This window comes from Panthera onca, chromosome C1 (assembly GCF_046562875.1).
Source record: "Panthera onca isolate mPanOnc1 chromosome C1, mPanOnc1 haplotype 2, whole genome shotgun sequence".
Taxonomy (NCBI): Eukaryota; Metazoa; Chordata; class Mammalia; order Carnivora; family Felidae; genus Panthera; species Panthera onca.
Genome location: NC_138346.1, coordinates 63,515,708 through 63,542,131, shown reverse-complemented (window position 1 = coordinate 63,542,131; position 26,424 = coordinate 63,515,708). Strand labels below are relative to the sequence as shown.

At 38.2% G+C, this 26,424-nt stretch overlaps 1 protein-coding gene across 6 annotated transcripts in view; it reads right to left on the bottom strand.

Annotated features, from left to right (window-relative positions):
- LRP2 (LDL receptor related protein 2) overlaps positions 1–26,424 on the bottom strand; it is a 198,753-nt gene that overhangs the window by 145,668 nt on the left and 26,661 nt on the right. For all 6 annotated transcript variants that reach the window (XM_078451168.2, XM_078451170.2, XM_078451169.2 and 3 more), the window contains exons 2-4: positions 14,075–14,182; positions 12,149–12,271; positions 3,583–3,699 (exon numbers count right to left, since the gene is read on the bottom strand). In XM_078451168.2, the coding sequence (XP_078307294.2) occupies positions 3,583–3,699; positions 12,149–12,271; positions 14,075–14,182 (348 nt within the window). The remainder of the gene's footprint in view (positions 1–3,582; positions 3,700–12,148; positions 12,272–14,074; positions 14,183–26,424) is intronic.

Genomic DNA, 26,424 nt, shown 5'->3' with positions numbered 1-26,424 from the left:
CTGACTTCAGCTCAGGTCATGATCTCGCTGTTCATGGGTTCAAGTCCCACAGTGGGTGAGTTGAAGCCCCACTTCGGGAAAAACAGGATCCCCACTTCCGGTGAACCCGCTTCTCTCTCTCTCTCTCTCTCTCTCTCTCTCTCTGCCCCTCCTGGGATTCTCTCTCTCTGCCACTCACTCACTTGCACCCTCTCTCTCTCTCTATTTCAAAAATAAAATATGGGCACCTGAGTGGCTCAGTTGGTTAAGCATCTGAATTCAGCTCCTGTCATGATCTCGCAGTCCATGAGTTCTAGTCCCATATTGGGCTCTGTGCTGACAGCTCAGAGCCTATTTCGGATTCTGTGTCTCCCTCTCTCTCTGTACCCCTCCCCCCACCTCAAGTAAATAGATAGATAGATAGATAGATAGATAGATAGATAAATGAAATAAAGATAAGATTATACGATGTGTGAAAACTGCTTCAAAATAAGAATAAAGAGATATAGGTAAGACAAAATTAGCTATGAGTTGGTAATTGATATAACTGGGTGATGAGTACAAAGGAGTTCATTATCAATTCACTCTGCTTTTGATTATATTTAAAACCTGCATGGGCATACAGTTTAGACCTAGGTTAAAAGCCTGAGGAGATGGTCATCACACCTACCTTGTGTCATTAAGGTAAAAATTGCATAAAATAGTGATTGGAGCCCAGCAAATGGCAGCTCTCTTCCCTACTTCCTGCAAGGGTTCCAAACAAAGGGAAAACAAAATGAGGCCAATTTGTCTCCCTATATTAGCGCTTTCTAAAGACTTTGATCCAGGCCATTATTCTGTTTCTTGTACAAATCTGGCTGTGGCCAGGAGATCAAAGCACAAAGCATGAAGATTCTTTTCTTAACTTCCTGATTTGTTAGATTTTTTTTATACTTCTCCATAAATAACACGTAGTAATAAATAAATAAGGTAAAGAGAAATAGGAAAGAATACTTCATTACAAACCCCTTTTGCATGTGTCAGATTCATCTTAGAGCCATGAACCCTGAAGGATTCATGACTTGTATGATTCCAGGAGCAATTAACTATCATATAAATCTGGCTCTCTTAAGAAATCCTTATTGCACCTATTACTTTCACTTAAAAAAATAAACAAAACCTTGATTAAAAATTCCTGCTCAGATATTTTATAAAGCTCACTCACTTCCTTTCCATAACCCCTTTCTATAACAGCAGCCTGCATACTTGTACCCAGCCAGCTTTTTTCCGGAAGGTCTATTGGCAAAGTTGTGAGGCAGTTGTACTGATGACTTTAGACTTGGCTGCAGGGTGTTCACATGGAATAAATCCAAACAGTCTGTTTCAGTTGCCTTTTATTTTCCCTAGAGTAGCATTTCCTTCAGTTCCATTGCATTTCCAATAAAGCACTCATTTTTATCCACTTGTAAATTAGGGATAAAGACACGGACTGTTGGCTGGTGGCACAGCCTCTGGTTCTCTCTTAAACTTGCACAAGGTAGAACTTTCTCCTTCTGTAAATAAAGTCTTTCATGAAGAGCAATCACCAGACTTGGAACCAGAAGATGGATTTAGCCCTAGCTCTGCCACATATTTTCAACCTTGAACAAGCCAGTCTACTCTTTGCACTTTTAGTTTCTTTATTTGTGAGAGAATAATAACACCTGCTCGATTGTCCTCATTGAGGAACCGAATTAAGAATAACAACCAACATTTATATAACACTTACAGTTTACAAAATACTATAAAATATATGATTCATCACTATTATTTAGTCAAAAACATTTTCTTCACTTGCCACAATGAACGACCTATTGTTTGCTTTACAAAGTACTGACAGTACTTGACTCATGGACTTGATATTTTGTGACATCCAGGCATACACTACTATCTTTAAAATTGCCGGTAATTCTGTAAAATTTCCAAAATGAAAAGAGATCCAAATTAGAGACAACATAATCTCTTTCCGAGAGAACATTTAAGTTGGAAATTAAACCACAACACAACTATACCAGCAATCCTGCTAGGAAATGGAGATACAAAAACAAATCACAGTATTTTTCTCAAAGGAAAATAAGACCCAAGGAAAGAAAGCATCCAACTCTTGATTTCGGCTCAGGTCATGATCTCGCGGTCCGAGAGTTCAAGTCAAGCCAGCGTGACTGCTTGGGATTCTATCTCTCTCCCTCTCTCTCTCTTCCCCTCTGCCATTCATGCTCTCTCTCTCTCTCTCTCTCAAAATAAAAATAATAATAATAAATAAACATTAAAATGCACCATGTGATGATGGTATGGATGCAACATGAATCTGGACCTATTTGGAGCCAGATCTTTCCCTTTCACAATATTTCTTCCATGAAAAGTACAGTTTGAACAGTATGGTGAAATAGGAATGATTTGCTCATAACCAGTTTATGTTAGCTCCCTCCCAAGGCACTGCACCATATTGGGAAATGTACCAAAAAAAAAGAACCAGAAGATGGTTCTCTCCTCATGAAGCATAAAATATACCAATTGGACCAAAGAAAGAAGTTTAGGAACAGTCCAGAAAATTAAAATTAAATCAAAATGATCAAACAATAGAGGTGTCCCATGAGAATAGACTAAAACTTAAATCTCCGTTGGAGACATAACTAAGTTTACGATCAAGGCATTCAAAATCTATCCACTGAGTATTGGAATACTGAAATATTAAAACAATTCCCTAAACTCCGAAATATAAATTTAAGAGCAAAAGAAAGAAACTAACTGTGCTTAGCTCACAGTAAACTTATGAGACGCAGCCTATCAAAAGAAATTCAGGAAAAAATGTCTAAAACCTCAAGGACATTCTGATTCATAAATGATACCACAGATGATAAACGCATAAATAATAGACTTATAAGAACTTTTAAACAAAACTGAATATGTCTGAGACTAAAGATAGAGTTAGACAGACCACAGAACTTACATAGTAGAATAATTCCAATATTCTCACATTCTAACAATTCCACATAAACCTCAAGAGAGGCAGATTACTTATTTGTAAGAAGTACATGATGCACTATGATTATACACTCTCTTATTTTGGTTATGGTAATGTCTAAACATTACACATAGAATAGTGTGATTTCTATGCCTTATCTTGTAATCAGTTACAAACTAATATGTCATCATTGGAGAAAGCCATTTTCAGAATGTAACACTTTTCCAAAGGCAACCCAGAAAATACTGAGTCCATAAGAGCAGAAAACTAATGAGACATTTGGTTTAACATCATAATTCAATAAAACCCAACATTGACCAAACTGGATTTTGTATTCAATGTATTCAATAACTTTTCAGGATTCTATGCTAATGTTAAAAGTCTCTTCCAAAAATACAGAAACTTGACATGCTAAGGCAGGACACACTTAGAATGTCTTGCTAAAAATAGTCTCCTATCAGAATATCACCTCTAATCCACAAAAGAATCTGCCAAGAAATTTCAATAACAAGAGGCATATTGTAGGCATTTCTGTCCATCAACAGATCTAACAAATTGATTAAAATGCCAAAGGGACAAAGGTGAAAGCAAACACAGTGCAAAGACTGAAAGGAACTCACGGCAATCTTTCTCATCGGTTCCATCTGAGCAGTCTCTGACATGGTCGCACCTGTATTCTTTTGGGATACATTCACCATTGGAGCATGTAATCTGATGGCTTGAGCATGTTCTCCCAGCTGTGGAGGGGAAAAGATACTACTTTATAATTACTGCCAAATACAGACCAATCCGTTGCCATTTACCAAAGATGAGTGAGGAAAATTTAAAAGCAAAGGCAAGAGAGTATATTGAACATAAAGTTTATAGGCTTAGAAAGCAGGGTACCCACCTACCCCAAGGTAGACAGTGTGAGCTGTCTACAATGCAAAAGCAAAGGTATCACGATACCATATCTAAATGCTCACAGAATCACATCAACACTCAAGCATGTGAGTGTAGACAATTATAGGATCAACATGTGTTGAGAATACAATATACATTGACAACCAAAATGGTAAAACAAAAACTTTGCAGATATAAGTAGTAGCCGAGTATCGGTTGAGGTACCTGTCATCGTAATACTTGCTTAAACAAGAAGGAAATATGCCAAAGGGTTATAACAGTGGTTATTTCTGAGTAATAAAATTGTAGGTGATTTTTTTTCTATGGGTGAGTTTTTCCCTATTATATCAGCTTTCTACATCGAACATGTGTCAATTGTATATATAAACAATTTAAACTAGCTTGTTTTTAGCCTATGTTGATTAGGGTAGGTAAAATCAGGACATCAGTAGCTTATCAAATTTGCCTCTGGATAAAACAGATAAAAATCAAAGGAGTTGATGCTGCAAGCACCATGTGAATGCTATTTGGGAAGCCTGAGGCAGGAATTATCATGGGATTTTTCAACTGTCCACATAAAAAGAGAAGCATTTGGGGGAAATGTGACCCACTGAAAAAAATTATAGTCCTCAAATTGAAGAAAAAAGGTTTCCCCTGCATTTTTACAGTTTCCTATACTTCCATATGGTAAAGATGCTTAAGTTTGGCAAAATTTGCTTTTCTGATGAAATTACGTATCTGTTAAGGGGTGTGCCATCATCTAAACTTTCTAAAAAAAACCTTTCAAAAAGACAAGTGGATAATCAATCACAGTTTTAGAGCTGACACTTGAGATTCAAACATATACAGGTTATCATATGATAAGACATTCCGTGTTTAATTGACTATATCTTGTCATCCCGTTCTAAGAAAATTCTTTCATTATGTATGTGTTATGTAATTCTTGAATAGCAAACAAGATTTTTCCAGGCAGCCTATTTCTGACACTTCAACAGTATGATTTCATATTTTCTCCTGGTACCTTGTATTAATAAAGTTAGAATAGATCAACTTTTCTAGAAGTCACTTAAACGTCTGAATTCAGCCAAAGCAGACACAATTTTATCTGAATAAGTCTAAAAAGATTAATATTTCCTCATTAAATTCCCATATAATTTACTTAAGTATGTATTGACAATTTCCACATAAAATTAAAGAACTTTTTTTAATTTATTTTTTAAGTTTACTTATTTATTTTGAGAGAGAGAGAGAGAGAAGGAGAGGCAGAAAGAGAGGTAGAGGGAGCATCCCAAGCAGGCTCCACACTGTCGGTGCGGGGCTCAAACTCCCAAACCATGAGATCATGACCTGAGTCGAAATCAAGAGTTGGAGGCTCAACTGACTGAGACACTTAGGCACCCCTAAAGAACTTTTCTTATTCACAAAACGGCAAGTCATGAGTAGCAGTACTAACAAATACGTAGAAAAACTAAATCAAGTGCCAATAGTATTTTAAGTATCTTGGCTTTCTTCTTAAACTGACACCCAAAGCAATTGTATATTTTCTGCTTAACCTTTCAAAGGGGTTTATGAGGGGGTAATTAAAAGCTCATTCAAAAGCTCTGCACTGCAAAGGAAACAATCAACAAAACTAAAAGACAACCACGGTGGAATGGGAAAAAGATATTTACAAATGACATATCAAACAAAGGGCTAGTATCCAAAATCTATAAAGAACTCACCAAACTCCACACCCAAAAAACAAATAATCCAGTGAAGAAATGGGCAGAAGACATGAATAGACACTTCTCTAAAGAAGACATCCAGATGGCCAACAGGCACATGAAAAGATGCTCAACGTCACTCCTCATCAGGGAAATACAAATCAAAACCACACTCAGCTATCACCTCACACCAGTCAGAGTGGCTAAAATGAACAAATCAGGAGACTATAGATGCTGGAGAGGATGTGGAGAAACGGGAACCCTCTTGCACTGTTGGTGGGAATGCAAACTGGTGCAGCCGCTCTGGAAAAGTGTGGAGGTTCCTCAAAAAATTAAAAATAGAACTACCCTATGACCCAGCAACAGCACTGCTAGGAATTTACCCAAGGGATATGGGAGTGCTGATGAATAGGAGTACTTGTACCCCAATGTTTATAGCAGCACTCTCAACAATAGCCAAATTATGGAAAGAGCCTAAATGTCCATCAATTGATGAATGGATAAAGAAATTGTGGTTTATATACACAATGGAATACTACTTGGCAATGAAAAAGAATGAAATATGGCCTTTTGTAGCAACGTGGATGGAACTGGAGAGTGTGATGCTAAGTGAAATAAGTCATACCGAGAAAGACAGATACCATATGTTTCCACTGTTATGTGGATCTTGAGAAACTTGACAGAAGACCATGGGGGAGGGGAAGGAAAAAAAAAGTTAGAGAGGGAGAGAGCCAAACCATAGGAGACTCTTAAAAACTGAGAACAAACTGAGGGTTGATGGGGGGTGGGAGGGAGGGAAAAGTGGGTGATGGGCATTGAGGAGGGCATCTGTTGGGATGAGCACTGAGTGTTGTATGGAAACCAATTTGGCAATAAATTTCATATTTAAATAAATAAATAAATGCTCGTTCAAACACAGAAAAATGACAAATTAAAAACATATGGTTCCATGAACCAGTCTGATGCTAGAATTCACTTATTCATTACATAAACCTCTACTGGGGGCCTATTATATACCACAAAGTACACCAATAATGGGAATATAATGATGAATGAGGGACACTCCCTACTCTCAAGGAGCTCATGGCTTTCTAGGGGACACTAAGAATTTATTAGAGGGGTGCCTGGATAGCTGTGTTGGTTAAGCGTCCAGCTCTTGGTTTCAGCTCAGGTCATGATCTCACACTTTGTGAGCTCAAGCCCTGCATCAGGATCTGTGTTGACAACTCAGAGCCTGTTTGAGATTCTCTCTCTCTCCCTCTCTCTATGCCTCTCCCCCACTTGTGTGCTTGCTCTGGCTCTCTCTCTCAAAATAAATAAACTTTTTTAAAAAAATTAAAAACAATGATGAAAGTGAATTATAGGCATACAAGGAATTATAGAAGGATCAGGGAGGTGTGCCTAATTCACTCTGAGATGAGAGTGTGAACAGGGACAGCTTCCTTTAGGAGGTAACACCTCACCTGGGTCTTAAAGGAGAAGCAGTGAGGTTAGCTAGGTCATAAGGAAAGGACTGTCTAGCAACAAGCATTCAGCCAGCATGCACAGTTGTGAAAGAGGGACACAGCACCATATGCCCAAGGGAAGTAGAAGCACCGCTGTGACCCCACATGGAAATTTCCGGGCATGAATAGCAAGTGATAGACATGGGAAAATAAGTGCTGGCAGTGTCTTAGAAGCCACTGTAAACCATGAAACGATGTTAAGGAGCTGGAGCTTTCTTCTTGGGATGGATAGAGAGATACCCAAGGGTTTTAGTTAAATCTTTGTAGTATCAGTGTCAGGGAGAACCTGAGGAGGCATAGGACTAGAGGCAGGGAGGCCAATCCAGAGGCTGCTGCAGTCACCCAGATAGATGCTGGAAATGATGCTATAAATGGGAAAGGGATGAACTTCAGAGGTATTAGGCCAGAGCTGGCTGACTAAGTGTGGGCAGAAGAATCAAGAATAATTCCAAATTTCCAGCTTGGGTGCCTAAGGGATTGTGCTATCCTTTCCATGCTAATTGATTACATCTTTAATGTCACTAACAGCCATCTTTATTTTTCCTCTAACGCTTTCATTATGAAATATGTTTCATAGGGGCGCCTAGGTGGCTCAGTCAGTTAAGAGTCCTACTTCAGCTCAGGTCACAATCTCACCACTGTGAGTTTGAGCCCCACATCGGGCTCTGTGCTGACAGCTCAGAGCCTGGAGACTGCTTCAGATTCTGTGTCTCCCTCTCTCTCTACACCTCCCCCACTCGCACTCTGTCTCTCTCTCTCTCTCTGTCTCTCTGTCTCTCTCTCTCAAAAATAAATAAACATTAAAAATTTAGAAAAAAATGAAATATGTTTCATAAAATTCTAGATTAACGAGGAAAAAGACTCACTCTGCCTATTTCTAGTAGTTAAGACTGATGTTGTATTTTCTGCTAGTACCTTATAGTGAGTTAGTTTTATTTCTATAAAAAGATAAGGGTTCCTCAATGAGATACCACCTCACACCTGTCAGAATGGCTAACATTAACAATTCAGCAAACAACAGATGTTGGTGAGGATGTGGAGAAAGAGGATCTGTTTTGCACTGCTGGTGGGAATGCAAACTGGTGCAGCCACTCTGGAAAACAGTTTGGAAGTTCCTCAAAATTTAAAAATAGAACTACCATATGACCCAGCAATTGCCCTACTAGGTATTTATCCAAGGGATACATGTATGCTGTTTCGAAAGGACACATGCACCCCAATGTTTATAGCAGCACTATCAACAATAGCCAAAGTATGGAAAGAGCCCAAATGTCCATCGATGGATGAATGGATAAAGAAGATGTGGTATATATATATATACAATGGAGTATTACTCAGCAATCAAAAAGAATGAAATCTTGCCATTTGCAACTATGTGGATGGAACTAGGGGGTATCATGCTAAGCAAAATTAGTCAGTCAGAGAAAGACAAATATCATGACTTCACTCATGTGAGGACTTTAAGGCACAGAACAGAAGAACACAAAGGAAGGGAAGCAAAAATAACATAAAAACAGGGAGAGGGACAAAACATAAGAGACTCAAATATGGAGAACAGAGTGTTACTGAAGTGCTTGTGGGAGGGGGGATGGGCTAAATGGGTAAGGGGCATTAAGGAATCTACTCCTGAAATCATTGTTGTGCTATATACTAACTTGGATGTAAATTAAAAAAATAAATTAAGCTAAAAAAAAAAAAAGATAGCAGTGCCTGGATGGCTCAGTCAGTGGCACACAACTTCAGCTCAGGTCATGATCTCACAGCTCATGGGTTCAAGCCCCATGTCGGGTTCTGTTCTGACAGCTCAGAGCCTAGAGGCTGCTTCGGGTTCTGTGTCTCCCTCTCTCTCTGCCCCTCCCCTGCTCATGCTCTCTCTCTCTCAAAAACAAACAGACATTAAAAAAAATTTTTTTAAAGGTAATTCACGTAGATCAACAAAAAACAAAAACAAAAAACAGTTCATGGGAGAAGATTATTAATCCCACTTGGGACACCTTGAATTTGAGGCATCCTGGAGATCTCCAACAGGCAGTTGAACATGCAAGACTGATGTGCAGGCAAGAAATCTGGGTCATAAGCATAAATTTGGGTGTCACCAGGTCATCCAGATTTATCGAAATCATAAGGTTGGTTGAAATTATCCTGGAAAAGCATTGAGTAAGTGCAGGGCTCTAAGCAACAGCCATACTTAGGGTCTGGGTAGAAAAGGAGTACAAAATGGAATGATCAAAGCAGTTCAGAAAAGAACCAGGACAATGAGGAGTCATGGCAGCCAAGATAGTAGTGTCCAGAAGGAGGGCGTGATCGCCAAAGTTGTGCAATAGGGAAGTCCATCCGATATTGAGGAGTTCCCTGGTGACCTTAGTGAATATGGTGGTGGCATATCCTGTCTGCAGCTAAAGATGCCCAATAAAGAATTTTATGACATTAAAAATGCAAGAATTATATTGTGAAATCCACACTCATTTAAAATAGCATGTAACATTGCTTATAAATTACTGCTATGGGAACACCTAGGTGGCTCAGTTAGTTAACGGTCTTGATTTCAGCTCAGGTCATGATCTCACAGTTTGGTGCATGGGATTGAGACCCACATGGGGCTCTGCACTAACAGCTAAGATCCTGCTTGGGATTCTCTCTCTCTCCCTCTCTCTCTCTCTCTCTCCCCCCCCCCTCTCTCTCTGCCCCTCCCCCCCCATACTCTCTCTCAAAAATAAATAAACATTTTCGAAAATTAAATAAATAAATTGCTGCTATAACATTTTCTCCAGTCTCTTTTCCCAAGTGGTTGTCCTTAGGAGCTCGCATACCCTCTGTAAATATTATTATTGGCAAGGGGTCATCCATTACATTGTATCACAATCTACAGCTCAGCTTTCTCCCTACTTTGTGTGGGGAGCAAGAGAAAATGGAACCAAAATGGTCTATCTAGCCAAAAGAGAAATAACTCATCAGTCATTAATTCATTCAGTACCCGCTTATCAAGAACCTACTATCTGCTAGTAGGGATGCGAGCTGCAAAAAGCATATTCACTGCTCTCCAGAGATTCACAATCTAGCCCCATCCTGTTCTCACTGAGCACTCACTATCTGCAGTCATCGCTTCTTTCCCCTAGGACCTTTGAGGGATTGGCCAGAAAATAGTATTGGCCCAGACAGATTTCCTACAAACAAGGATTTCTTCCTGTGCCCTACTATGCCTGGCACTTTTAATTCCTCCCTTCACTACTTCTGAACTATCATCCCCCATCTCCCTTTTTCAGATCTGTTCTTCCCCTTTTGTTGTTCCTGAAACATGTTCACATCCTGAAACATAACTGGACCTCATCTGGACATCCCATGCTCCCATTTGGCCTTGATTAGCTCCTGTCCATGCCTTCCTCAAGATCGTCACTTGTCACCACCACCCTCCACAGCCCTACACAGTTTGCTGGTTTCTTCTTCATCACTTTGTCCCAAATATCACCATCTCTTTGTTGCTGGAAGTCCCCATGACCAACACTTACAAGCCCTAACAGGCTGTTTAATTATACAGTCTTCATTTTAGGAGTAAACTGAAGTCAAACTAAAGGGTATTTTGAGAATTCCTATTCTCTTCCTCAAAAGACCCTTGGCCCGACTGAAAAGAGTTCACAGTCAATGCTGGACTCAAAAGTACTGGGCTAAATTCCAAGCTCTTATAAATGAATCCAGGACCAACGAAAGGCCATGGAATCTCCATTACTAGTCATATAATGACTAAACAAGTTCTCACATGAAGTAGCCATCAAAAACATCTGTTTCTTCTTTGATCTTTGTGGACAATGACTGTAAAAATGCCAACAGGATCTTGGCTGACATCTTAAAATCAAAAAACAAAGTGATTATAGATGCCCATGATTTGTGGGATGTGTATTTAATGAAACAAAATGTGGGGGAGGCTTAAAGGTGAATGCCACACAGTGATCAGAGCTAGACTCTTCCACAGAACAATTGGGGTCAAGAGCCTGAAGCAGTTCCTTACAGTCAGATATCTGCTCTCCAATTTCCATCTCAGTCTAACCTGGACTTCTAAAAGATCTTTGGTTTTTCACTTTGGGGGCTTTGGGTGGGGTTGTCTTATAAACACACACACACACACACACACACACACACACGGAATGGATATTATGTTCTCCCTTCTAGAAGCTGAAATTATAAGGATGTGAATTCCAGGACTTCTACAGCTTTCATACAATCACAAAAAGAACCCTGGAACAACAATACACTTAGGCTTCTTATAGTGTGAGATAAATTCCCCCCTTTGCTTAACTTTTCTGAGACGTGTGTTTCATTCTTTGCAGCCAAAAACATCCTCATTGATACAGGAATAATTTGAAATTATACAAATATCCTTAATAGAGAAAGCAAAGGAATGCTACACATGGCATATTTCTCATATGCTGCCATCTAATATTTACCCAAGATTACTCTCTTGCTCAAAATTATTTTCAAGCCCACTTCAAACTCTTTTACAGTTTGATCCCAACGAAATTAGAATGGGAGCGTTTCTTCCAGTTTACTGTCCTGAACTCCCTCAGTGTCCAGGAATGCAGCAGCTGCCAAGGTCTTCCTCAGGGCTACCGTTTCCCTCCTTCCTGCAGTTCATCCGACGCAAGCTATACCAGCAGTCACTGAAGCAACAAGCAACAATGCTTCCAACAGACCTCGCTACACTGCCACTTAATCAAAAAGAAGGCAGTTTAACACCAAGGCAGAAGGGGTGGAAGGTTATTATGCAGTGTGCACTGCAGGACCCAAAGGACCCATCCAACCGCCAACCACACAAATGAAGACTGCCCGCCCCCCACAGATACCAATAAATGTTCTGTTTCTTTACTGAGTGTGACATATTCTTAATACTGAGAACCTATCCTATTTCCAAATCGCTGGGGTATATTTATAATTCTTCAGCACGTTCACACTTTCAATATCTTCTCACCCTGGGTGAGATTGCCCGCATAGGTGCCCCCTGTGATTTGAGTTCCAATTCAGCATTTATAAAGAATCATCCCATTATTATTTTTAAATTTTAGGTGTCCAGGGGGCCAAAACAAAATTCCTCTACAATTACTTACGGCAATGCTGATGTTCATCGGAGCCATCCTCACAGTCCTCATCATTGTCACACTCCCAGAAGTTAGGGATGCATAGACCTTCACCCTGACACAGGAATTGGTTCGACTTGCAAGAAGGGGGAGCTAAAACAAACCAGGAAAGGACTCAACTCATTGTGTGAAACATCCACCCTATTACACCAGCAAGCAATGCTTATTTCAAAACAATCTGTGTCAACTCCTGCTTAACACATTGATGGCAAATAGTAAACAATCCTATAAAACAGCCTGTGGACTCTAATCAGCATTCAATGCCAAATAATTGCAACAAAGGCATCACAACAAACTGATGATGCCAAGATTAAATACAAAGAATAAAACAACCAAAACACAAAGGCATGACCAAAAAATACCAAATTAAGAATGTAACTTAAATACAAACTAACCATGAGTTATTGCTAAACTATTTGAAATGCTTTGTAATAACTAATAGTAAAGCATCATGATGAGCTGAAAAAACATGCTATTTGGAAAAGAAGACCCAGAATTGAATAATTATTATTTCTATAATTTTCTTGACTTAAGATCTTTGGCAGGTTCTCTGAGCCTCAATGTGTGCACCATAAAATGGGGACTATATCTCATAGTTTGCTATAAAAAAATTAGTTAAATAATTTATGTGCAAGTGAAGTATAATGTTAGCTGCTGTCACTATTGTTGTTGGTACTGTTGTTATTATCGTTGTTATGGAACATTGTTATTACATTAACAATCTCTAAAGAGTTGTTGGTACAACTGTATTTGTTCCTCTGTCCCAGAATACACAGTTCTTGCTTTTCTGTTCCTGGTGTTTAATCTAAAAATGAACTCAGTAATCCCATAGGAGGCAAACAGATAGCACATGATCATGTCTCTGCAGATAGAACTACTCCCTTGCACAAAATATGATTCACAAACTAGCAGCATGAGCATCACATGGGAGCTGGTAGAGATGCAGAATCTCAGGTCCCACTCCAAACATATGGATGTGAAACCAGCACGTCAACAAGCTCCCCGATGCTCCATTTGTGCATCCATTTGTGCAAGTTTGAGAAGCACTGAATAGGACCTATTCCCCACCCTCCTCTCATTGTCAAATGCATCACGATCCAAACAATACACCAAAGTTTGTTCTGTTGTGCCACAGGATGGCCAACAATTGCAAACAAAATTAATTTTTCCCTGATTTCTTGGTTTTCAGATGATAACCCTTGTCTGTTCACAAATCAGAATGAATGAAACTGCAGTGGTGTGATTGATCATCTACGGCAAGCTGGGAAAGCAAAAGATGTTAAGGGCTGGGATTTGTGCAGGAAAGAGGCTTTTAATGAATGATTCAACTTCACTATGCCTGTTTCCTAATTTGAAACCTATCTCAGAATATTGACAGAATTAAATGAAGAAATATATGTGAATATATGTGAAAGTGATTGTTATTAAACTTTGGATTTACAATATATGTTTTTAACTATAATTTTTTTAAACATTTAAGACCACACTAACCTCTTCTGTGATCTCTTTGTGTAATTTGCATAAGCTACACAACGTCCTTTATACAAAAGACTCCTCCTTGAATTACAAATCACAGTTGGTGCACAAAATTTCCAGAGTGAATAATCTGAAATACTTTATTATAGGCTTTAGGAAACTACTCACAAATTTGTTTCCATATCAAGGTCATGGGATAAGGGTAAGATAGAAATGGATGTGAATTGAAGCCCTTCCTCCAAAGAACTAAAAGAATCATTAATGCCATCAGTTCTCTATTCAACAACAGACATCTCAAAAGACTTGAGCCCAGTCGTGAATCTATCACTAAAGGTACAACTGTATCTTTGGTACAGCTGAATTCACCAGGAAGCACTTATATTACTCGAACAGAGTTTGGCCCGGCCTCTCCTCACTTACGGCAGCCAACTTCATCCGTGTCATCCAAGCAGTCTCTGGTCCCATCACACCTCCAGGTTGCAGGGATACAATGCCCATCTTCACAGCGAAAATGCTCACTGTCACATTCTTATAATGCCACATGCAAAAAAAAAAAAAACGAGTAAAAAAACTTACCCACATAGATATTTCAAAGAAATACAAATGTTTTATAAAAATAAAAGTTTTCAATCAATTAGTAATCAAAGGAACGTAAATTATTTATAAAATGAATAAAAGAAAAAAAGAAAAAAGAAAAAAAAATAAATAAAATAAAATAAAATAAAATAAAATAAAATAAAATAAAATAAAACAAAATGAAGAAAACATTCTTATAATGGTTATTTTATTATCTGTTTCAGGGTCTGCAGGAAGATGGTCATTTTTGTGCACAGTTCACTACAGTATATCTTGACGTAACCAATCTGGAAAGCAATTTGACAACATATATCTTGCTTTTTAAAAGTGATTTTTCTTAGTTCTTTTATTTTTAGGTATTTTCCCCCCTAAGGAACTAATCAGAGAATTAGACAAAGATTTCTGTATGCAGATTTTAATCACAACATTACTAAATTGCAAGCTTCCTAGATATTCAATAATTTCAAAAAAAGGATAAAATTATTATCTTTATATTAACATATGAAGAACTCATTAAAATAGTTATGTAGAACTTCTAAATGATTTGGATAAAAACTTATATCATATAACAAAGACAAGGATGTATAATTTTACCTTTAACAGAGTTACATACGGAGTGTAGAGAAAGACCAGAATGTTATTGGTGCTTATCTCTGAATGATAACATCATGAGTAACTTCTTATTTGCTTGACTGTGCCTTTTTTCAGTTCTTCGCCCTTTATTTTTTTAAGTGCCTTTTTATTACTAAATCATATATAGCAATTTATGGTCCTACATTCTTAGATTCAGACCAATATTTTGGCTTTTTGTTGAGTGCATTTGTAGGATGCCAGATCTGTAAGCTCATCTCTGCTTGTTTTAAGCCAAAAAAACAAACAAAAGAAAAATCTCTGTACCCCACGAGAGGGCACAAATTTGCCCCCCAAAGTTACTACATTCCCAAGTGGCAGTGATATCCCCTAGTGATACCAGAAAGAGAATATAACTTAAACAAGTTTATTTCATACAACCAATATAACCAGCAATTATCCTAGGTCTCCCCAGGGGACTAATTAGGCAGTTGGAAATCCTTTGAGTCCCCAAATATGTGACCAGTGACTTCCCCAGGTATCATGTGCCAAGTAGGAAATTTTTTTAAAGAAAGCAGCCAACATCAGCCCAACTTGGAGAAGATACAAAATTATTCTTTCACAAGCCCAGTGTGGTAGGAGTAATTTGGGGGGTTAAAAGAATACAATTATTCTCCCCAGGTATTTCAGTGATCATGCTAAATTACCTATTTCAGTTATTGGTTAATTAAGCAAAAATTAGGTAAATATACAGATCAATTATCTACTCCTAAGAGAAATAAACAATGTGCTATCCTGACTTGTGTAAATGCTGGCATATCAACAGCATGACATAAACATAGTTAAGTGATCTATTCCTAGGGGATATAGGCTACTTTGTTCATGGAATGTTCAAATCTGATTGTCTGGTAGTGACATCCTGATTTATAATGTATGCTGCAAATGGTCAGAAACTTCCCTTGGCTAAATGGTGGTACCGAGTGGTACAGGAATACGTACACCCAAATACCTTCTATAGACTAATGCACGATGGTGGTTGGTGGTGCAGGTCTGGGGTTGGTGGTGCAGGTCTCTTATCAACTACCTTTAAAACACAACAACCTCCCTTGCAAAAATGCCCCTAAGGAATGTACAAATTCACTCTGGAATCCCAGAACTTCTCATTGGATTTTGTTCTACAAAGCAATATTTCCATGGGAGATTAGGGGCTTTGGAGGTTTAGCTATTAACACAACATATATTAAATCACTTTTATCAATTAGGTCTATTGTTAGGAATCCAACATAATACATTTGTAGGTTCAGTACATTTGTCTCTCTTAGTATCTAATAATTTCTGGTTGAAAAATGGTAACAATCTAAAGGTCAGTCTACTTACAAAGAGTTTCATATTGCTATGAAAAAATGAGAAGCATAAACTTAGAAACTGAGCTTACAGAAGAAAATTCTCAAAAAGCAATTTATTGCCTGTTTTAAAATATATATAATCCTTAAGCAACTTTTATTACAAGTCAGATTTTAAGGTTATTTTTCATTTTTCCTAAAATATGAAGTTAAACACATCATAAAAAGAAATAGATACCCAAAAGTCACTTTTTAAAGCACTTCAAAGCCAAGTGCATAAAACACATGCAAACCAAAACTGGTAGGAGGAATTTTGCAATTAATCCTTTCTAGTTAGAGTTTTTTCATAATTGATCTCCCAGATACTCAGTTATCTAAAGAAATATATCAAACTCCATTTACTCACTTTATCAACAGATCCATGATAATTCATCCATCAAGTTCACCTTTTCAGTATTACCTTCTATGCCTGTTGTAACTCCCAAATGACTATTGTTTGGAAATACCTCTCCAGGAAAAACAAACCCATACTATATCATTGCTGGGTGGCCTCCCAGCAATCAAACAAAGTGCTCCACTGGTGTCAGAAGCCTGTCATTCACTCTATTATAAAGAGAATATGTGCTGTTTAGAAGCAAACTACTAGGGAAAGGTCTGGGTCAGGTCTGATAACAATGGCAGGTGCCCCCGATTTCAATTCATCTGTATGCACTTTATTTTCAGATTTCGGTTTGTTTTACATAAGTCAACCCGCCACAGGTATCTACACCTTATTGTTTAATAATTTGAAGTCCAAATAAGCGAGGAGAGGGATGTCATACACTGGAGCCAAACAGTTTATGAAGAAAAAAAAATCTAAATAGAGCAAAAGGAAAAAAATTGTTTTCAACAAACGGTCTCTAAACATTCATATCCAGTCAATCCAGTTTTAACCAAGAGGTAATTTTGCAATAACGAGGAAAACATCATAACCCACACTGAAATAAAAATCTTTTGTTAGGAACCAGGCAGCCATTGACAAGAAACCACTGGGACCAAGAAAACACACTATTTCCCCAGCACAAGCCTTGGCCTTTTCCAAGAATCAAAATAAATGAAAAGAAAAATACTTTCATGGTGCTTAAATGGCATGCACCACTGTAAGCACTTTGCCAACTTCAAGTCATTTAATTTCCATAAAAACCCTATGAGATAGATGTCATTTTTATGAACACTTCACAAATAAAGAACTTGAGGCACAGAGCAGTTCAGTCACTTGCCCGAGATCAAATAGCAAACATGTGCAATGCAAGAATTCGGACCTGACACCTATAGTTCAGGTCCAAAGGCATCTGTGCCGCATTGACCACTGCTCTGTGTTCCCTTACACCAAAGAAAGAAAAGAGAAAAAGCAAAAAGGAAAAGAAACAGAAATGATTCCACTAAGCTCGAGAATGAATGTAAAAATGTGACTTTTTTTCCAAAGTTGCTGTCAACATTAACTGAGTTTGTGAACTGGGCTTGTGTGGAATCCCGACCACATCATATGTGGTATGATTCAGTTGGAGAAGAGTGGTATAACTGGCAACAAACATTGCATATAAAGTTATTGGGCCTAGGGAAATTGGCCAATCAAAAGCAACAGTTTCAATCTCTTCAAGAAAAATTATATTAGACATGAGAATAAGCTTGTTTTCCAACCTTATAAAGCCTCAAGCTGGAGAAAAACAAGAATAATCCTTTCTTTATAAATAGCCATATCCCAAGCTTCCTGGTCTAAGTGTTGGACCAAGAATGTGTTAGAGAAACAGATAATGCCTAGAGGGAGGAGGAAGTCACTTGTTTTCCCAGTGCAGGAAATAGTACTGAATTTAGAACACCACTTCTGTACTCTTTCTAGCCTCTAGCACAGTGCTAGGCCTGCATGGAATAATCAACACGTATCCATCAGGTAATGAAAATTCCTCTTCGTAAGATTCAGCCTCTTGGTATCATATATGTAAAACCATTAGACATATAAAACCATAAAGGCAAGCAGTAACACTCTAAGAGTTTGTTTGCTATCTTAAATCCAAAGAAAGGAAAATGAGATCTGGAAAAATTTGAAATTACTTGAAAGAAGAATGTCCAGAAGTTTAAAAAAGAAAAAGGAAAAAATTGAGTCATATTGAAAGGTTTGATTCTCCTACCGTTTCCTGTAAAAGTTTCTTTTTTCCCTCTCATAAATTCTTTTCTCAAAAGAGAAAGGCAAGTTGTAGTCAATGGAACATTGTCCAAAGTGAACAGAGTAAGGTAATTTCTACGGCAAATCCTATTTTCCTGTTAGATCCTCTTAAACATGTGCTGGTTCTTCCAGATTCTTGGTCTACCTGAGGAAGAGGAGGTGCATGTACTCTTTTTAAAGATATGACGGGGCACCTGGGTGGCTCAGTTGATTTAGCATCTAACTTCAGCTCAGGTCATGATCTCATGGCGTGAGTTCGAGCCCCACATCGGGGTCTGTGCTGACAGCTCAGTCTGCAGCCTGCTTCAAATTCTGTGTTTCCCTCTCTCTCTGCCCCTCCCCCACCCATGTTCACTCATTCTCTCTGTCTCTGTCAAAATAAACATTAAAAAATTAAAAAATAAAGATACGTCATGTAAAAGTACATGACATGTTAATAGTGTTACCTTCGCTGTGCTCAAACAAATGTAAGAGGCAATTCCTTAATTCATCCATAATTCTTTCTTCACTTTTTCTGTACTTTATTTTTATTCCCTTGACATACACTCAGTGTTTGTAAGTTGGGTGATGGTTCGCTACAATTCTCACACCCTAACCCCACCAACAAAGCCAGTTCCCTTCAAAGATTTAGAGTCACTTGCTTATTTCCAAAACTTGACCACTGCAGCCATGACAGGCAAGGGTAACAAACTGTGGGGAAGACCTGCTCTGCCTAACATCAACTGGTGAAATTGTCAAGGACTCGATTGATGGAACTGAAACCAGACATGCCCAGCAAACCAACCTACTACTCTTTTTCTGTGCAACATTCTGGTTTTCATAACAGATTGTCAAATAGGTGGCCAGAATTCTTGTGGGCTTTTTTTTAATGTAGTTTACAAACCACTAAGTTGACTGTTTTTTCCAAAATAGTGTTTCAGAGCCCTGATACCTGATTCATTTCAAGAAGACATTCATTTCAAGACATTTCAAGAAGTCAAGGACTTTGAGGCAGAACTCACAAAGCCACTCAATGAGTGATCATGTATACACATCATGTAAGTGTAGTTAAAAAAAAAGAGAGAGACCCAAAAGAATATGTCAGATTCACTAAAGCCACCAAAAAAAAAAAAAAAATTCATACCTACTACATGCAAAACATTGTTCTAGAGCTTGTGGAAGACACAAAGAAAGTTAAGATATGGTTGGGTTTTTTTTTAATAGAGTTTATAAATTCTGGGGGGACAAAAGTAACATATAATATAAATTAGCCATGTATTAAGTATTTTCCATAGATTATCCCACTTATCTATCACAACTCTGTGAGATTGTATTAAAAGCCCCATTTCATAGATGAGGAGATTGAGGCTTGACAAAATCTCACAACTAGTAGGTAGTGAGGTGGGGATTCAGACCTAGGTAGACTGATTCCAAAGCTGTGCCATATGACTGTAGAGGATTTGGTTCCAAATAAGCAACATAGACAATAAAAATCAACTGGTCTCAAGGAGAATAAAATTAATACCACATGCTGGAGTGATTAGAGAAGGCTTCATGAAGGAGAATAAGACTTCACTGGGCCTTTGTGGATGAGCAGTATTTGGGTAAGTGAAGAGGAAGGACCAGTCCTTTGTGTAGCATCCAAACAACTTGCAAGAAGCCTATCATGGGTAAAGGCCTAATGGGCAGGCCTCCACAGCATAAGGAACTACTTGTAAGTGGAAGACAACAAGGCTGGGAAGATGGACAATAAAGGGCCGAAAATGTCGAGCAAGAGAGTGACGTGATCAAACGGGTCAACTTTAAGAAAGCTTAGAGATCACTAGTGCCAGTAACTGTTTAAAAAACTTCTGTGTCTCCCTCTCTCTCTGCCCCTCCCCCGTTCATGCTCTGTCTCTCTCTGTCCCAAAAATAAATAAAAAACGTTGAAAAAAAAATTTTTTTTTAAAAAACTAACAGTGGTTCTGGGTAGATGTAAGCCTGGAGGAGGATACAGACTTTGACCATGAGAAGGGCTTGGGGCTCTATTTCTTTCCCCAGAAACCGACCCAGAGCATAAATGAGCTCAGTGAGCAAGCTGGTCAGTGGTTCACTGAGAGGCTGCTAGCAGAGATGAGTCTCATCTTGAAGCCCTCAAGTTGCCCCAGGCCTGGTCCACTTGCATGCTAAATGATCAGCAAGTTCTACAGGTACACCAAAAGTATCCTACTGTCCTTTCCCCACCATCCTCTCACAGCTGAATGCATCTGAGCATCCAGCCTACGGAATTCAGTCATCCCTCAAGACAGTCAGCTGATCACTAGGAATTTATCCAAAGGATGCAAAAATGCTGATTCGAAGGGGCAGATGCACCCCGATGTTTATAACAGCATTATCAACAATAGCCAAAGTATGGAAAGAGTCCAAAAGTCCATCGACTGATGAATGGATAAAGATGTGCGTGCTCTCTCTCTCTCTCTCTCTCTCTCTCTCTCTCTATATATATATATATATATATATATATAATGGAATATTACTCTGCAGTGAAAAAGAGTGAAAACTTGCCATTTCCAACAATGTGGGTGGAATTGGAGGGTATTAGGCTAAGTGAAATAAGTCAGTCAGAGAAAGACAGATATCACATGATTTCACTTGTATGTGGAACTTGAGAAACTTAACAGATGATCATAGGAGAAGGGAAGGAAAAATAAGATAAAAACAGAGAGGGAGGCAAACCAGAAAAGAACCCTTAAATACAGAAAAAAAACGGAGGGTTGTAAATGGATGATGGGCACTAAGGAGGGCACTTTTTGGGATGAGCACTGGGTGTCATACATAAGAGATGAATCACTGGATTCTACTCCTGAAGCCAAGACTACACTGTATGTTAACTAACTTAAGAATTAAAAAAAAAAAAAAAGATAGTTGATCTCAGTCATTGCTTAAATATTCGCTTAATGATTTTTTAAGTGCCTTTCCAATAACCAAAAGCCAGCAGAATAATGTGAGGCCCTATCAGAGCAGCCTCTCAATCTGGAAATTGTTTCCACCTGTACTTACTGAGCTATTTCCCATTTTCATTTAAACACAAGCTACCTGCCTTCCTCCCCTTCCCCCTAGTCTCTCAAATCCCACTTATTTTTCATTGAGCACCTCCTACCCCAACAACCAGACTTTCAGGCAGTACTCCTGAGCATTATGAATAAAACCACACTTCTCAAGGGGTTCTCAAGAGAACACAGTTGGCATTTAAGGTGGGACAATTATTTAATTGCCCCAGGCAAAGCAGAATGTATAGCACCTCTGGCCCCCATATGTGGAATGCCAATAGTGCCCTTCCCCGGGGTCACTGTGACAACAATAACACCCCATACATGTCCAAACATCACTCGAGAGTGGCGGTACCACCCCCAGTTGAGAACAACTTAGAACCTCTAAGCAGCTTGGACATTCAGAGCTCAAAACATCTTAATCCACATGAAAGAGATCATCTACCAAAACCCCTATAATAAATTCTTCCCTTCTGAAGATAATAAAATTTCTTAAACAGCAATCCCACTCCCTCCCACCCAGCAATAAGAGGGCCTGGGATTGGGCAATATGTTGCAGCTCCTAGTACCAGCAGCTTGAAATCAACTCCCCTGGGAGTGTGATAAAGAATCTAAGTTCCAGGGAGGCCTACTTTACCCTGGAATGTTCCACAGTGCATCCACAGGCTTACCCATTCAAGGGTGGGGGGAGTCACACAGAGAAAAAAAAAAGGCTGAAAATCTGAAATCCTCAGGCAGTTCTTCATTAATGTAAAAGGATCATTGTTATGAAAAACAAAATCACAGACACATCTGCTTTATGGGGCAAACTTTTTCCACCTGTATAATTATCGTAACAAAAAATTTCTTCAAATGTCCTTACCCGATCTCTGCTACACTTAAAAATTTTGAAATAAAATATAAATTGGCAATCACATGAGTGCTTAAAACATTCAAAGGACTCTCCAAGATTTTACCCAGAACACTCTGCAATGAAAACTTCCTGGCAGCCACTACCAAAACACTGACACTATATTTGTATTAGTCTTTTCTGTACTTCCCCAAGTAATTCATGTAGTATTTTCTGTATCAGCTCAGTCACTGTGTTTCCTGTGGATGGACTCCTCCTCCACATGGAAGAAAACTAAGTCCAAGACCTTCAACCCCACTCCCTCTAAGGGACTACCTGGTTTTCTACCTCTCTAATGGCCAAAGAGCTATACTTACAGGATGCCATAAAGAACACTATCCAAACAGAAGAAAATTTGAAACAGTCGCCTGCTCAGGTAAGTAAGGAACCAATGAATCACGCTATACACAAGAAAAGTCTAAAATACCCTTCAGCACATAATAATTTAACAGGCCTTGTACAAAAACTATAAATCACCCTGATTTAAGTGCTGACTTCCAACCCCAATTGCCCCAAGTATTCTTATATGGCTTAGTGACTAGCAAATATGAATTACTGGAAAATGGTTGAATGGAATCAAACACTAAAAAAGAAACTAGGCACTTGTGAGAAATAAGGGACTACAGTCATCTCCAGGCAGGCAGCTTTCCTGCCTATGGCTTATAAATGGTGCAAAAGACCCACTCTCAACCCAAAGTTTACAGACAGCAACAAACTAAGGTTTTCTTGATGCATTAGCCCCAAGTGTTGAACCATAAATCAAATTGAAACAGATATGTTAAAGTTGCAAATATCACTACTAATTTGGTCACCTTAACAAGCAGATTAGATCACCAGATTATCAAATGGACAATGGCTTGATACTGGAAATTACAATAGCAGCGGAAGGAGAAATTAATTCCCAACTGGTGGTGGATTTGGTGATTCTCTACAGCCGCAGACTAAATCAGTTGTAACTGCTAAATAGACCTTCTTGACTGAATCTTACAAACACCTCACTGTACTCTTTCTCCTCTATTCCATGTTACTTCATTCTTAACTATTACAATAGTTACACCAACAAGCTCTGACGGCATGAAAAGAGCAAGAAGAGGCAAAAATAGAAGGAAGAGAAAAAGGAAGAGGGAGGAAAGGAGAGGTGTTATGGTCAATAATCAGTGTCCAGACACTGAATTTAATAAGAGCTAGCATCTTGAACCCTAACTTCAATTTGGTTAACTCATTCTTATTTAGCTTTGTCCCAAATCCAGACTGGACCAGGATGTAATTGCTAAGTGGGTTTATTGGTCACAAATTTCATGCTAGGAACTAAACAACCCTCTGATTCTAATGTGTACATTTTCAAAAAGTAGAGATCAGATATACTACATATAAAATACATACATAAATACACATATATACATATATATAATTTACTCTGAAGCAAACAATGTTTCCATGTCAATAAACAAGTGTGATGACAACTCTGATCAGGAGTTTTGATACTTATTGTGGGGCTCATTACATTGTTATTGACACAAACAGTGACTTTTATCATAGTTCATTTGTTAGGAGACTAATGGGGGTACACACACGTATGACTCAACCTTAATGATTTAGCTATGGGCATGTAGGGTTTCTGCCAACAAAGAACTTTCTTAAACTCTTAAATATTATGCAGCAAGAATGTGAAAATAATTCCACCAGTAAGTTTAAAAACCTGTTCTTGGGAATAAGTACTGATAATTAATCATCTGATAAACTGACGTCATTATTTTTAATAAAAATGTATGGTGTTATTATCTTTCTTAAAAAATTAACCAATTTTTGTTGTTTTACACATTTTTTTGTATTTTTTCCCTTCTAGTGACAAGTTATAGCTCAGAAAGAATTTTATACACAGAAGCTCAAAATTCTCCCACCGTGACCTGATATATGAAAAGTAAAGAACAGAGATCAAGTGACCAAAGGAAGAGTAAATGCTAAGGTGGCAGGATTCAATTACAATCCTACCATGAACAAAGCATAATTCTAAACTGCGAGCTCCTAAGGGCGGGACTAAATACTTCTGTAATCCTAGTGCCTAGTAGAGTACCTGCTAGTACCCAGATGACATTCAATAAATAAACTATATATGATCCATGAGAATATATGGATGAGGGGCACCTGGGTGGCTCAGTTGGTTAAGCATCTGATTTTGGGTTCAGGTCATGATTTCATGGTTCGTAGGTTGGAGCCCCATATTGGGCTCTGTGCTGACAGTGCAGAGCCTGCTTGGGATTCTCTCTCTCATCCTCTCTCCCTGCTCCTCCCCCACTCTCTCTCTCTCATTCTCTCAAAATAAATAATAAATAAACTTAAAAAGAAAAGTCTAAAAAAAATTTATGTGTGTGTGTGTGTGTATGGCCAAGATGATTTCCAAAAGATGATAAAGGCTTGAAATCTTGGTAATTTCTGAACTTTGATAATGGATGCCACTGTTTAGAGGCACTGTTTCTTCTGATCTAATTAACATTTCAACAATCATCTTCCATACTGACCTGGCATGAGACACCAGACGGACTTGGGAGCCTGTTTATATGTTCAGATTATTCTCTGCTTATTCACTAAAGGATGGGATCCCGTGTTTATATCCAGCACTACTCTAGAGTGGAAAAAGTACTCTGCACTCCCCCCCCCCCAAAAGCCTATAAGAACATCTGATTCCACAAATCAAAAGCTATAATTTTTATTATAAGAAATTTGCTAACAACATAATCATGATTTTGGTTTCCTTATACAGAGTCAAAGGTAGGGCTGCCTTTGTTAACTTGGGAATTTATAAAATAGGATCTGTTATATTTGCAAAGACTTTCACGTTTGAATGAATTTCTTGTCTTCTCTGCTGTACTGATCTTAACAGATTGAGCAAAAATAACTTTAGGACATGCCTCGCCAGCTGGTTATCTGTTATAGTAAGAGTCCCTTGGCCCGGGTTTGTTATGCCTGTGCTGAAGAGCATTTATAGGTCTCCAAATCACTTCCAGTCTCTATAAATGTCATCACTTTGTATTATAATGTGATTACCATGACTCGAAACAACTCAATAGCTTATTGACACAGAATCAACGATACTATATTGTCTCCAACTGATACCTGTGTGTGATAAAATGGGGTGTGGGTTTCTGACTACATATGGTGAATTTCTAGTGTCCTAATATTAAGAACAGCTTAAATAAAATTATAAGTTTATCTGTGGTGATTGTCAGAAGCAGGAAAAACAATGTGGAGTGCATTTCCTAAGCTTTTACCTAATCTGTACTATAAACACAATAAATAATGATAGTAAAAAACCTACTGTCATTATAAATTTAAACTTTTAACCATGCATTAAAATAAAACCTTAGAATTTCAATGCTGGAAAAAAGTAATGATTCCAGTAATAAACTATACTAGAAAGTACACACAATAAAACCTTTATTGACATAAATAATTAAAACCATCTCTTATCGGAATATTGTTTATATTACACTTTTTAAAAAGGCAACCAAAAAATAAACTGACATGAAGGATTTGGTCAAAAACAAGAATTTTTAGTTGGCTGTCTCAATTCTGGAAATTGGATATCTATGGTTACAGTTGTAAATTAGATAATGAATGAATGTGCTGATATTCAGAATGAGTCCTTAGGTATTGCAATAATTAAAGAAATTTTTAATTAAATTTAGTAACAAATTCAGATTTTACAAAAAAGAGCTAAAACAAGATACTAATACAGAAAATACTAGATTATGAGCCAAGAGACATAACACATGGGTTTCAACCCTTGCAATAGCACTGACTGTCCCTACATCATTCTGAGTTCCATAAGGGTAGGAACTATTTGCCTTACTAACAATTGACTCTTCACTCAATAAATATTTGTTGCTTAACTGACTTACCTTGGGGGACCTGGATTTAAACTCTGATACATGGGGCACCAGGGTGGCTCAACTGATTAAGCATCCAACTCTTGGTTTCAGCTCAGGTCATGATCTCTCGCAGTTTGTGTGTTCAAGCCCCTCACTGGGCTTTGTGATGACAGTTGCAGAGCCTGCTTAGGATTCTCTCTCTCCCTCTTTCTGCCCCTCCCCTGCTCACTCTCTCAAAATAAACTTTAAAAAAAAAAAAATTAATGAACTCTGATACACAGTTTCCTTAACCTGCAAATTTTCTGACCTACA